The sequence below is a fragment of the Leuciscus leuciscus genome (genome assembly GCF_965113295.1).
Source record: "Leuciscus leuciscus genome assembly, chromosome: 12".
Lineage (NCBI taxonomy): Eukaryota > Metazoa > Chordata > Actinopteri > Cypriniformes > Leuciscidae > Leuciscus > Leuciscus leuciscus.
The window spans coordinates 371029-386028 of NC_138736.1; the positions used below are offsets into that span (position 1 = coordinate 371029).

General features: G+C 43.3%; 1 protein-coding gene across 4 annotated transcripts in view; it reads right to left on the minus strand.

Moving 5' to 3' along the window:
* LOC309511042 (uncharacterized protein) overlaps positions 1-10939 on the minus strand; it is a 24129-nt gene extending 13190 nt beyond the window's left edge. The window contains exons 1-5 of one of the 4 annotated variants that reach the window (XM_082186061.1): positions 10388-10939; positions 9444-9515; positions 5842-6333; positions 4307-4667; positions 3483-4027 (exon numbers count right to left, since the gene is read on the minus strand). In XM_082186061.1, the coding sequence (XP_082042187.1) occupies positions 3483-4027; positions 4307-4667; positions 5842-6190 (1255 nt within the window). In that variant the 5' untranslated portion in view covers positions 6191-6333; positions 9444-9515; positions 10388-10939. Of the gene's footprint in view, positions 1-3482; positions 4668-5841; positions 6334-9443; positions 10011-10387 lie in introns of those variants that run through there. The other 3 variants (XM_082186060.1, XM_082186058.1, XM_082186059.1) reach the window with 3 other exon arrangements.
* Between the last annotated feature and the right edge of the window lie 4061 nt (positions 10940-15000).

Here is a 15000-nt window from a genome sequence, read left to right on the forward strand (position 1 = left end):
CTGATGAATTCGGTTCGAGAGTAGAGATAAAATCCCGAGGCACACACGCAGACTAGCACACACACGCAAGGTCTCTCGCTCCCTCTCTCTGCCGTGCGCGCGCTACGCTTGCGCGCTCTTGCTTCCGGGAGATTTTAACTGATCTGCGGGCATCACGGAGCCGCTATCAATATGCGGGAGACTCCCGGAACTTCCGGGAGACTTGGGATGTCTGACAGAGCATCCGGAAAGTATTCACAGCACTTCACCTTTTCCACATTTTGTTATGTTACAGGACTACTGGACTACTGTAATGCTCTCCTGGCTGGTCTTCCAGCATCACTGTCAATCCTCTGCAACTGATCCAGATGCTGCAGCTAGAGTGGTCTTGAACGAGACGAAGAGAGCACACATCACTCCTCTCCTCACTACACTGCACTGGTTTCCAACAGCCGCTCGCATCAAGTTCAAGTCACTGACGTTTGTCTACAGAACAACCACTGGCTCTGCTCCCTCCTACCTAAACTCATTACTTCAGACCTACGTGCCATCCAGAACCCAGCGCTCTGCAAGTGAACGCCGTCTTGTGGTGCATCATCTCAAAGAGGCACTAAATCTCTTTCTCTGACCTTCACCTGGACTGTTCCCTGCTGGAGGAATGATCTAACTCAACCAGAGCGGATGAGTCCGGGGACATTCTCAAGAAACGGCTGAAGATGCATCTTTTTCGACAACACTTGATCCATTAATACCAACACTTTATCTTCTATTCTATATCTATTATCTTAAAAAAAAAGAAAAAAAGTGCACGTACTGCGTCAGAGTTGTTATCTGGGCTGTGTGCTGAGGGTCGTTGTCCTGTTAGAAGATGAACCATCGCCACAGTCTGAGGTCCAGAGCAGGTTTTCATCATGGATGTCTCTGTACATTCATCTTTCCCTCGATCCTGACGAGTCTCCCGGTTCCTCATCTTTCCATCGATCCTGACGGGTCTCCCGGTTCCTCATCTTTCCCTCGATCCTGACGAGTCTCCCGGTTCCTCATCTTTCCCTCGATCCTGATGAGTCTTCTAGTTCCTCATATTTCCCTCGATCCTGACGAGTCTCCCGGTTCCTCATCTTTCCATCGATCCTGACGAGTCTCCCGTTCCTCATCTTTCCCTCGATCCTGACGGGTCTCCCGGTTCCTCATCTTTACCTCGATCCTGACGGTTCTCCCAGTCCCTCATCTTTCCCTCGATCCTGACGAGTCTCCCGGTTCCTCATCTTTGCCTCGATCCTGACAAGTCTCCCGGTTCCTCATCTTTCCCTCGATCCTAACGAGTCTCCCGGTTCCTCATCTTTCCCTCGATCCTGACGAGTCTCCCGGTTCCTCATCTTTCCCTCGATCCTGACTAGTCTCCCGGTTCCTCATCTTTCCCCTCGATCCTGACGAGTCTCCCAGTTCCTCATCTTTCCCTCGATCCTGACGAGTCTCCCAGTTCCTCATCTTTCCCCCGATCCTGACGAGTCTCCCTGTTCCCCATCTTTCCCTCAATCCTGACGAGTCTCCCTGTTCCCCATCTTTCCCTCAATCCTGACGAGTCTCCCTGTTCCCCATCTTTCCCTCGATCATGACAAGTCTCCCTGTTCCTCATTTTTCCCTCAATCCTAACGAGTCTCCCTGTTCCCCATCTTTCCCTCAATCCTGACGAGTCTCCCTGTTCCCCATCTTTCCCTCGATCCTGACTAGTCTCCCAGTTCCTCATCTTTCCCCCGATCCTGACTAGTCTCCCAGTTCCTCATCTTTCCCCGATCCTGACGAGTCTCCCAGTTCCTCATCTTTTCCTCAATCTTGATGAGTCTCCCAGTTCCTCATTTCCCCATCTTTCCCTCGATCCCAATGAGTCTCCCTGTTCCTCATCTTTCCCTCGATCCTGACGAGTCTCCCAGTTCCTCATCTTTCCCTCGATCCTGACGAGTCTCCCGGTTCCTCATCTTTCCCTCGATCCTGACGAGTCTCCCGGTTCCTCATCTTCCTCGATCCTGACGAGTCTTCCGGGTCTCCCAGTTCCTCATCTTTCCCTCGATCCTGACGAGTCTCCCAGTTCCTCATCTTTTCCTCCATCTTGACGAGTCTCCCAGTTCCTCATCTTTCCCTTGATCTTGACGAGTCTCCCGGTTCCTCATCTTTCCCTCGATCCTGACGAGTCTCCCGGTTCCTCATCTTTTCCTCAATCTTGACGAGTCTCCCAGTTCCTCAGTTCCCCATCTTTCCCTCGATCCCAATGAGTCTCCCTGTTCCTCATCTTTCCCTCGATCCTGACGAGTCTCCCAGTTCCTCATCTTTCCCAGTTCCTCATGAATATGGACTTGTTTTGTTTGAGAAAGGTCTCCAACATGTGTTAAAACGTATAAGGGTCATTGGAACCAATAGTTTAGGGGACCATTTCTTTGTTAAAGCTTTACTTTACTGTGTTATATTAAAGTGTCCTGTCCTTGAGAGAAAGAACGTATTATATTGATGTTTTGAGAGGACTCCAGTTTACAGTTAGAGCCTGGCCAAATCCAACCTTGGAAAAGCCCTTCTCCCCCGATCGCTCAACTCTAGGAGGAGTCCTGGTGGTTTCACACTTCTTCCATTTACGGATGATGGAGGCCACTGTGCTCATTGGGAACTTCAATGCTGCAGAAAGTTTTCTGTACCCTTCCCCAGATCTGTGCCTCGATACTATCCTGTCTCGGAGCTCTACAGACAATTCCTTGGACTTCATGGCTTGGTTTGTGCTCTGACATGCACTGTTAACTGTGGGACCTTATATAGACAGGTGTGTGCCTTTCCAAATCATGTCCAATCAGCTGAAGTCACCACAGGTGGACTCCAATCAAGTTGTAGAAACATCTCAAGGATGACAAGTTAAAACTGGAGATGCACCTGAGCTCAATTTTGAGTGTCATGGCAAAGGCTGTGAATACTTATGTACATGTGATTTTTAAAAAAACATTTTTTATAAATTTGCAAAGATTTCAAACAAACTTCTTTCAAGTTGTCAGTATGGGGTATTGCTTGTAGAATGTTGAGGAAAATAATTCATTTCATCCATTTTGGAATAAGGCTATAACATAACAAATTGTGGAAAAAGTGAAGTGCTGTGAATACTTTCAGGATGCACTGTATGTACGTTTATACTTACTAGTTGTTTTTAAAATGTGCGCCATTCAAAAAGGAATGTTCCAGTAATGTTTGTAAAATGATAAAATGGAAACTCCCATGTTTTTTGCTAACCTTTACATAAACAAGAAAAATTGTCACATACTGTGATGTTGAAAGAAAAACTACTATGAACCCAGCTAACAAAAAATGTTCTAATAATGTTTTGCTAATGTTCCATAACTAATGTAAGTTATGAAAACTTTATTTCTGAAAATGTTATTTCTGAGCAGGCCTCTGTCTGGCCAGACACGCTGAGAGATTCTGCTATAATTTCAGTACTAATACAGTAATATTCACAATGCATCACTCACCGATGTCACAGTTCTCCCCTGTAAACCCAGACTGGCACTCGCTGCAGTCGGGCCCTGTGAAGCCCCGTCGACACACACACCGGCCCCTCACACACCGGCCCCGGTCACTGCAGCTGTTCGGGCAGGTTTTGCTGGAGCAGTCCTGACCGGAGAAGCCCACGTCACACACACACTTCCCATCCACACACCTGCCTTTGCTATTGCAGTTACTGGGACAGGCTTGGGACGAGCAGTCGGGCCCCGTGAACCCGCTCTCACACACACACTGTCCGTTCACACACCGGCCCCGGTCACTGCAGTCTCCAGGACACGATCTAGATGAGCAGTCCGGACCCGTGAACCCGCTCTCACACACACACTGTCCGTTCACACACCGGCCCCCGTCACTGCAGTCTCCAGGACACGATCTAGATGAGCAGTCCGGACCCGTGAACCCGCTCTCACACACACACTGTCCGTTCACACACCGGCCCCGGTCACTGCAGTCTCCAGGACACGATCTAGACGAGCAGTCCGGACCCGTGAACCCGCTCTCACACACACACCTGCCGTTCACACACCTGCCTTTGCTATTGCAGTTACTGGGACAGGCCTGGGACGAGCAGTCCGGACCCGTGAAGCCGCTCTCACACACACACTGTCCGTTCACACACCGGCCCCGGTCACTGCAGTCTCCAGGACACGATCTAGACGAGCAGTCCGGCCCTGTGAACCCCCTCTCACACACACACCTGCCGTTCACACACCTGCCTTTGCTATTGCAGTTACTAGGACAGGCCTGGGACGAGCAGTCCTGACCCGTGAAGCCGCTCTCACACACACACTTCCCATCGACACACTGTCCTCGACTGCTGCAGTCATCAGGACATGTTTTCACAGAGCAGTCCTGACCCGCGAATCCAGAGTCACACACACACTTCCCATTCACACACCGGCCGCGGTTATTGCAGTTCTCCGGACATGTTTTCCCAGAGCAGTCCGGCCCAGAGAAACCCGGGTCACACACACACTGTCCGTTCACACACCGGCCCCTGTTACTGCAGTCTCCAGGACAGTCTGGGACACTGCAGTCTGGCCCACTGAATCCTGAGAAACACACACACTTCCCGTCCACACACCGGCCCTGGTCACTGCAGTCATCGGGACACTCGTCAGTCTCGGGGCGACTGGTGGTGCAGACCGAACCTGTGGAGCAACAACAGCACATTACAGAACCAATGCTAAATAATGAATGAATCTGGAATCCTATTCTGAAAAGTAAACAAACAAAAAAAGTGGTAAGTCAGTTTATCTGGGAGGATCTCATTTGATTAGAACTGAATTTCTCCTATTGGGATCCTTTAGGATTGGATTCCTTGATCCAATCCAAGGTCTTCACAAACATGATCATATTACGCCAATCCTAGCATCACTTCACTGGCTGCCGGTTCGCTTTAAGGTTGTCCTAATAATTCTCCTATTTGTTTACAAGTGCTTAAATAACCTGGCTCTCCTCTACCTCTCTGAGCTTTTAGTGCAATACAATCCTTCCAGGGGTCTTAGATCAGGGACACAGAAACTTTTATCTATCCCACGGTTCAGACTAAAACAAAGAGGTCATCGTGCCTTTGCTATTGCGGGCCCTAAATTATGGAATAGTTTGCCATTTCAGGTTAGATCTTCACCTGACTTGTCAATTTTCAAGTCAAAGCTAAAAACCTACTTTTACTCACTTGCTTTTAATAATCAGTAATTTGTGCCATGTTTTTAGGCATGTATTTTAGGAATGTTGTCTGTTTCAATTTCTACATGTCTCACGTGTTCTTGTTTTATGATGTTTTGTAAAGCATGTTGGTCAGCTTCGGCTGTATAAATTGTGCTATATAAATAAACTTTGACTTTGACTACAGTTACAGCTCTAATGGAAAGGTCTGGGATGGGTCTGAGATAGGTCTGGGATCGGTCTGAGATAGGTCTGGGATAGGTCTGAGATAGGTCTGAGATAGGTCTGAGATAGGTCTGGGATGGGTCTGAGATAGGTCTGGGATCGATCTGGGATCGGTCTGAGATAGGTCTGGGATCGGTCTGGGATCGGTCTGAGATAGGTCTGAGATAGGTCTGGGATGGGTCTGAGATAGGTCTGGGATGGGTCTGAGATAGGTCTGGGATCGATCTGGGATTGGTCTGAGATAGGTCTGGGATCGGTCTAGGATCAATCTGGGATGGGTCTGAGATCGGTCTGGGATGGGTCTGGGATAGGTCTGAGATAGGTCTGGGATCGGTCTGGGAAAGGTCTGGGATCGGTCTGGGAACGGTCTGGGATGGGTTTGGGAAAGGTCTGGGATGGGTCTGGGATTGGTCTCCTTCAGGAAGGCTTCACCTTTGCTCTGCTGGGAGGAACAGCATCCGTCCGGACCTCCACATTTCTCCCTCAGATCTGACACCTCCTTCTCCAGTCTTTCCATACGCTCCCGCAACGCTGCAAAGTCCAGCTCGCACTGACAGCCGGAGCCAGAGCCCGAGCCGGACACCAGCCGGATCCGATGGGTCAGGACCAGAGGAGACCCGGGCTCCAGGAGCATCTCTTTCTCTCCGGACCCGTCCTGAACACATGTGTCCGAGACAATGACCTTCACCGGCTGGGATCTGAGATCCTGAGCTCCCGATGAGAGGACCGGAGGAGGCAGGAGCAGAAACGCCAACACAAATGCCATGTTTAAGAGGAACATCCCCAAAATCAATGGATGATGGTTTGTTCGTGAACGACAAGGTCTTTTATTATATTCAGATCAGCACTCAAAACATTTAGATTCAGTTTTTGCAGATGAACCGCTGATGTCTAACTCTTCTTCTCTTCAAGTGTCTGTCCGACCTGTTTCAAACTAACAGAATTTTCAGGTTAGACACTCATCATACATGTATGTACAGTTGAAGTTGATATAAAAACAGCATTTGCAACCCATTTTACTTCCCAGTTTCAGGATGGTTAGAGGCGACGGTTTATGAGAGGGTCTGTTGAAAGTCATTTCAGAGCCGATTTCATTTTGATGTAAGATTTTAAAGACAAATTTCTTTTCGATGAATGACACATAATGAGAGCAGGAACGTGTATTAAGAGAGTAAACAGTGTCTATGTTAATTCCATGATGGCTTTAAAAACAGTGTCCAGAGAAGTTCCAGTGTCTGCCAGATCAAACCAAGGAAAGTAAATATCACGATCCTTTCCTGCTAAAATTAATTAAAATTAAAATTAATTCAGTTCTGCAGCCGCAGTTCTGATATCAGTGACTTTACCTGTGGACATAAAGAGGGAAACAAGGTTTTGATGTCACGTTAAACTATGAAACTGTTGCGTTTGGACATGATTTCATACCATACACTGCAAAACATGATGTTCTGCCTCAGTGTTTCTGTCTTATTTTCCAGCACAAATATCTAAACATTCTTAAATCAAGATACATTTACTGGAGAAGCAACATGACTGAAGATATTAAGCCTTGCTTTCTGAAAAAATTATGAAAATGAAGTGAGTTTGTGCTTAAAACAAGAAAAATATCAGTCAGTGGAGTCAGAAAAATCATCTCGTTTTCCCTTTGAATGAAGATTATTTGTCTGACTCGACTGAGAGACACTTGTTCTTGTTTAAAGCACAAACTCACTTCATTTTCATGATTTTTTTTGATGATCTTCAATAATTTTTATTCTCCAGTAATTTATCTTGATTTAAGAATGTTTAGATATTTGTGCTGGAAAACAAGACAGAAACACTGAGGAAGAACACATTTTTTTTGCAGGACGTTTAATTGCTTTAATTGCTTTTAATTGCTGTTAATTGCTTAATGGACGTTTAATTGCTTTTTCCTCCAAAGGAAATCAAGAACAAACATCTGAGATAAAGTTGATACTCAAAATGTTCTTGATATGGTGAAATGTAAAATCTCTGTCTGGTCTGTCTGTCAGTTCATGTCATTGGTCTTTCCGTACAACAACGTTCTAGAGCTTGACCATCATATCCGGCATCTCAACCACGCTGATTCTCCAGTATAGAACTGAGATCTTTAAAAGACATTTTTAACAGCTTGTGTTTGAGCACGTGTTATCATAAGAAGAAACTCTTATCAGAGCTGGAGAACATACTGTGGCTTCGGGAAACACTGAACTCTGATCTATGTTGATAACGACGGAAGTTTGCTAATTGCTAACAGTGATTTTGGGAAACACATCCCGCATCGGGAAGCTCAGACGGTGCTGCACTTTTCATCCCACCAAAAGCCTATATTTGTCTCTGAGTCTTCAGCTGAGAAAGGAGAAAATACTACAGTTAAGTTACGGCTACTCCTGTGTGGTTTAGGCCAGACTCATGTCTCTCTTCATGGTCAGTTTAAACATCAATAAAACCCCAGTAACACCTGTCTGATGGCATCTGCCTGTGCTTAGAGACGGTCGTCAGGCACAGGTCAGAGAAAGGACAATCTGCAGGCCTTTTCTCAGTGATGATGATGATGATGATGATGATGAAAAACACAAGTGTGGAGCTGAAGGGGAAATATCACATTACGCCTCAGGACCGAACGTGAATCATAAAGATATTAAGCCTGCGACTGATAGGAAATGAGCTGTGAGGTTTGACTGGAACTGGCAGAGGATTCATGTCTTCTGCTATCGTGATTATCACTGTTTCAAAACCATCTATAAAAGCAGATTAGAATATTCATAAACATTAATCTGTGGGATTTCACAAACAGTTGTGTTACAGAAAATGTTAAAAATCATTTTCACTAATTGAAATACACGTTAATGTTATTATCCCAAGCGTTTGATCTAACATTAGATCGGTTCATGCACTGATTCTCTACACGTTCATCATCTGCCGCTCTTCACACACAGGTTTTCGCCTTTGGTTTGTTTGCTGAACGTTTTTACGGTTCAGCTTCTGTAAAACTGCTTTTAAACCGCATGTATTGTGAAATACACATAAAACTGACTGGACTGTTGAATATTTCAGCTGTTGCGTCTTTGATGATTCTTCCTTCCCATCTCATCATTTCCCTTCATTAACAAACGCCATCATCAATTTACCCTCAAATGAGCTCAATCTCTCTAAACCGTTTCTCTCCTGGACTGCTCTTTATCTCTCCAGAAGTCAGAAGCCCCAGAACTCATATGAAGTCTAGACAGACTGTAATAAGCTGCACATTTTGGTAATAAAAGTGTAATAGCCAGAGATCACATGATCACGATTCCCTGAAAAGATGAAAACTGTGATTGAGATTCAACCCAAACCTCAGAAGAGCGTCTGCACACTCTCTGATGCACATCATCTCTCACAGCCATTTTAACCAGATTACAGACTAACCAGTTCAACACAACTATACTGCCTGTGACAACAGATACTGCCATTTAAAAGTTTGAGGGTTGGTCAAATGTTTAATGTTTGTGAAAGAGTCTCTTCTGCTCATCAAAGCTGCATTTATTTGATAAAAAATACAGTAAAACAGTGAAATATTATTATAATGTAAATCATCTGTTTTCTATGTGAATATACAGTAAAGTTTAATTTATTCTGTGATCAAAGCTGAATGTTCAGCATCATTACTCCAGTCTTCAGTGTCACATGATCCTTCACAAATCACTCTAATATGATGATTTGATGATCAACAAACATTTATGATTATGATCAGTGTTGAAAACAGTTTTTTCAGTGGAAAGTTGTTTTTTTTCAGGATTCTTTGATGAATAAAAAGTTCAAAATAACAGCATTTATTTGAAATAAAATCTTTTGTAACATTATAAATGTCTAGAAGTGAATGTAAATTCAACACGTTTGAATATGAGCAGATGTGGACAGATGTGCAACTCTCTTCTAAACCATCCTGATGCTAAAGATTAGTTCCTGAAGTTAGTGATGAATTACCGCAGGCATCAGAGGGTTAATATCAAGTGTAAGTATTATTAGATGATGGATAGAGAAGAAGGTTTTACCTGCAGATTCGCTGATGCTTCTTCACACACTCCTGTCAGTCGCTGTTCCTCACAGATCTGGGAAACTCCTGACTGACGGGGAAGAAAGAGGAGAGAGAAAGAGGAGAGAGAGAGAGAGAGAGAAAGCAGTAAAATTTCCTCATACTTGAAGAATGTTTCCTCTCCTCCTCTCTCTCTCTCTCTCTCTCTCTCTCTCTCAGCTTCACTGATGTAATTCTATGTGCTTTACTGGTCCCTGCTGGGCGGATCATTTCGATGGAAAACATCTGATTTTTTAGATATTTTGAATGACCAGTCGAAAGTTTTATGCCTTTGAACTCATCTCTGGATATTCCTCCATCGCCTGACCTTTTAAAATCCTATTTGTGTGTTAATTTACTATCGCCTCACACGAACACGCGGTCCTGATTACTCCTGATCTCAGTTTGCTTCAGGACAGAAACATCTTTCAATATTTACATGCTCCTCTTAAACTGCAGCTGTGTGAACAAAAGGGCAAATAAATACATAATAATCCGGCATGAAAGAAAGAAATGTCACACCACACCCCGACAGAATCACAGCGCTGCAGAATACGTGTTTAACGTTTCATTTAAATTATTTAAATACATCATTAACAATAATGCAAAGTGCAGCACATGCATCGCAAAAAAAAAGAAGAAAAAAGTGCTTTTCATTACAAATATCTAAACATTCTTCAATCAAGATACATTTACTGGAGAAGCAAAATGAGTTAAGATATTAAAATTAATTAAAATGAAGTGAGTTTGTGCTTAAAACTAGAAAAAAGATCTGTCATTGGAGTCATCTTGTAATCATAATCAATAATCATCTTGTTTCCCTTTGAATGAAGTTTTATCAGAAGTGACTTACAGCATATTCAACTATATTTTCCTCTCCCTGTGGATCTCTAACAACATGTTTCTGTAGTTTAGTTTCCTTACCTGTGTTTAGTTGCCATAGTGACTCATTTGTTGACCGGTTAGTTCCACCTGTTCCTGGTTTTCTCCCTCATTAGTGTATCTCCATGTCAGGTTTGGTCTGGTGCACTCCTGCGGTTTTCTTGTGTTTCAGAGTTTTCATTTAATAAATATTCCGCTTTGCAAATGGATCCAGACTTCATCTGTCCGTAAGTCACATCAGTATCTTTCCATCCTCTTTCTTCTCTTCACTCAGTTCATCTTCTCCACACGCAGAGACTCTTTTCTCAATGGCAGCTTCTTCATCGGAGTCTGACGTCAGTCACTGATGCTCATCTACACCTACAGGACGAGTGGGGTTTCAATGGCCGTCAGTGTTCAGATGTTTCAACACTTTCCTGAATCCCAGTTTCATGTGAGACTCGTCGACAGGAATCATTGCTCTGTCGGAGCGGTTAGAGCTGTTTATCTTCCACACAATAAAGTTTCTGTTTTCAGTTGAAGACGGTGTCGTGTTAGCGGCCCTAAGAGAATAACTAATGACTTTTACAACGGAAATGTATCAATCTAAAATGTATTTAATCTGGACAATAACTTTATTCTAGATCTGCTGTAAAGCCTGAACACTCTGTTACTGTAAAGCTGCTGTGAAACAGTCTGTGTTGTAAAAAGCTCTGTATAATTGGGACTTGACACACAATACATGTACGATCCGCTTACATAACTCTTAAAAATAAAGCTTCCATAAGAGGGTTTTCCACGTTATTCTCAGTGAACATTATAATAACCCTTCTCCACTATAATGAACCTGGAAAGGTTCTGTGGATGTTAAATGTTTTCACAACTGGAAGTGTGTATGTGTCACGCAGGAGGAAAATGATCACAGAGAAACTCGGTCAGTCTGATTCTCCATGCCGTCTCAGACAGACACACTTCAGTGATTATACAGTAAAGTGCAGCAGGTCTGAAGCACACACGATGGTTTATGTGGAGCTGGAGGATTCTGGAGCATTAAAGTCTCTATAGACTCTCAGCATCTTGAAAATCAATATCTCAGAATGGAAACAGGACTAAGTGTTGCTGACGTTCTCCAGATTCGGCTCTGCAGAGAAGACCATTTTTTTCAATTAATAAATCATCATCACCAAACATTTCGTCAGCTAGCCTCATTAGCTCGACTTTAATACCAGCCGTTCCTCCACAGCCGACTCTTGCGCAGGTGTAGTTGAGTCCGAGTCCGAGGAGGAGGAGGAGGAGGAGGAGGAAGAGGAGGGGGGGAGGAGGGAGATTTCAGATTCTGATGACTGTACCTTATGTGTAGTTTCAGTACTGAAGTCGATGTTGAAAAGCCTGTTTAACTTCACAGACACTGACCGACGGAGACGCCACAGTAAACACACAGCTGTGTGTGTGTGTGTGTGTGTGTGTGTATGACCTGTGACAACAAGAACCGAAGGTCAGATTTATATTTGTTTAGCAGAGACACACGAACTGAGCGGCGATCCGATCGATGGATGTAAATCCCCTGACCGAACAACACTAGACTCAAACAGTGATCGGACGTCCAAGACAAACAGCATCTAACAGTGGCACGTTCTCCAATGTAAAAATGACCAGTTCTGACATCATTTAACATCACAGTTTAGCAATGTTCACGCTGCTGGTTTACAGAAATTGGAAGTGGACAGAAATGAGGCCTAAACTCTAAGAATTACAAAAATAGTAAATTCAATCGATTCTGTATATCATATATTAGATCCATTTGGCATCACTGACAGCTTTCATTAGTGTAAATGTAAGTAAGTAAGTAAGTAAATGATGGCACACTGTTTAAATTAAATACAGTTTTCTATAAGTGACTTTGATTATAGTGATTATTATCATCTAATGTTGTCCATTTTGTTGCTTGCATCATAACTTGTTTATAGTTGGACTTCATTAAATTATAACTCTGTATCATGTTTGCAAAGTGATTTCCATTCAGTTCCCCAGCTCAGTTCTGGATGCTGCACATCTCTGTGTGTTCGCCTTGTTTTTCTGAGGACTGAGCAAAACAACTGTCAGGTTTTCAAGGTGGGAAACAATGAGACTCATCCAACAAACAGAGGCTGCCGTGAAGAAGCGGCACACGCTGCGTGAAATGAAGGTTTGTAGGGGAAATTCTGCTTTGTCCATTTTCAGAAGGCCAAGACTGGAAGAACATCAAGAAACGACAGAGCGCTGGCTATCACTCCTCAGAGAGGCCGAGAGAACAGAAGGCCGACAGTCTGACTTTACAAGACAAGGCCTGACGTTTCTTCTTCAGACGCACCATATGCTGGAGCTCATCTAATAAACCAGTGGAAAACCTGGAAGAAAAACAGGAGCTCTGAATGGAGAAAAGAGCGGATGTTCCCACAATGTTTCAATTCTGACTGATCAATTCACTTGGAAATATACTAATAACCCATAACATCTCTTTTAAATCATTGTGTGCCTGTTCCAGGGTTAACCTCTTCACAGCTGAAGGTCAGTGCAAAGCAATATAATGCGCAATAACAGCATTAACTAGAAAAACATCCTTACACAACGCCGGATTATTGCACAACAAGAAACAAGAAAAAGCTTAGAAACAAAGACAAACTCTGCATTGCCTTAAAAAATACATTAAAAATCTATATATGCTTCATAAACAAGTCTGATATTTCATTTCAGCAAAATCAACATTCAGAACATGCAAATTAGCTGAAATACTGACATTTATTTTGCGTTGTAACTGTTTATTTGACACTGAACAGCCAGATCTGTCATGTAACGTGACTTGCTTCAGTATATCTGGGAATAGGTCATCATGAGCGAGGGATGTCGATGTTCTCTACGTCCAGACAAACACAGAGAAACATTCACAATCTAAAAGGCCACCATTGTGTCGGAGAAGTGCGTCAAAGCTGACCATTCAGGAGAATAACACAAGCGGAGAAATATCCCAGCAATGCGGACAGAGGGAGTGAGAGAACGAGAGACCCGGAGGTAGAAGAGATGCTCGGAGTGACAGAGTGAGAGAAGAGTGCGACTCTGGATCTGGAAGTGAACTTAGTTTTTATGATGGTGAGACGAGACATGAAACACAACTATGACAAACACATTATATACAAAATATTACACTATCATTGACCAATCAGATTATTCAAGAGAACAATGAAACATGAAATTGTTATTGGTAAGCACTGGTGTAGACAGAAAACTCTTAGATTTCATCAGAAAGAGGACCGAAAGTGTTACGGGTTTGGAATGACATGAGGGTGAATCATTAATTACAGGATAAACTAACCTTTTAAGTCACACTACAAAAAATACTTTTCTGATTTATTATATGGTCTCTAGACCACAAGTGAAAATGTCAGAATCAATCTGGCTTTTCATGTTCACAATGTCATCCAGAAAATATGGGTTCATGTCAAACCCAGTCCTCAAAAACAGCCATTATCCAATAGAAAGACAGGGATCATGTTGTACATTGTGCAGAAGAGGTTAAATGATTATAAATGATTTGTGAAAAGCTGTGTTGGACCGAGAGCCGCTTCAGACGGTGTTGTGTGTCTGTGTTAGATTAGCAATGCATATTTCCCAGCAGCTGTAAAATCCATGAGTGCAGAACATCTGGCCCTGGAGGGAAGCCCTTTATAGGGGACATGAGTCTGTGTACGAGCCTCGAGCACAGCTGGCAGATCCATCCGGTCCAGGTGTGAGCGTCTCAGACCAGCTTCTGGTTCACCTGAGCCTCAACACAAGCACAGAGCTGGATTACTGCTAACAACTTAATTCATTAACATCCAAACTCTAACGTAAAGAAGAACCCCGACAGTCTCAGTGTTCAACCTTCATCCGTTCAGTTATGCGTAACATCCAGACTTCATCCAAAGCTCACCTCACATCTACTCATCCCTGGGTTTCACAGCTTTGTTGTTGGAGTAGAAGAAACGATGACATCACTTTTTGCAGAACTGCTTTATAGATGAAAACAACTAATTCAATAATTGATGGTCTTCATAACGAAACTGAATCAACACTGAACTGACTTCAGCTGAACAACAGACCAAATGCATATTTTTCCTGTTATCACTGTAAAGCTGCTTTGAAACACTCTGTATTGTATAAAGCGCTACAGAAATAAAGCTGACTGAATAATAACTTGATTATTCAAACCCAGACACACTTTAGAGCTGTAATATAAGTGGCTGTATGTAGTTTTCTTAGGTCTCAAAGTTGCTGACCTTTCCATTCAATAACAGTCTCTATCGACTGAGAAATGCTTTATCATCTTTCACACATTTGCTCTCATCCGTTAATGTGTGTGTTACTCGATCTTATTTGATACCATTGACCACAACATTCTTTTAAATAGACTCGAAAATTATGTTGGCATTAGTGGAATTGCATTAGCATGGTTTAAATCACACTTATCTGACCGTTATCAGTTTGTAGCAGTAAATGAAGAGTCTTATCGATCACAAGTTCAGTATGGCGTACCACAAGGCTCAGTACTAGGACCGCTGCTGTTCACTCTGCACATGCTACCATTAGGAGATATCATTAGGAAGCATGGCATTAGTTTTCACTGTTATGCTGATGATACTCAGCTCTATATTTCTTCACGC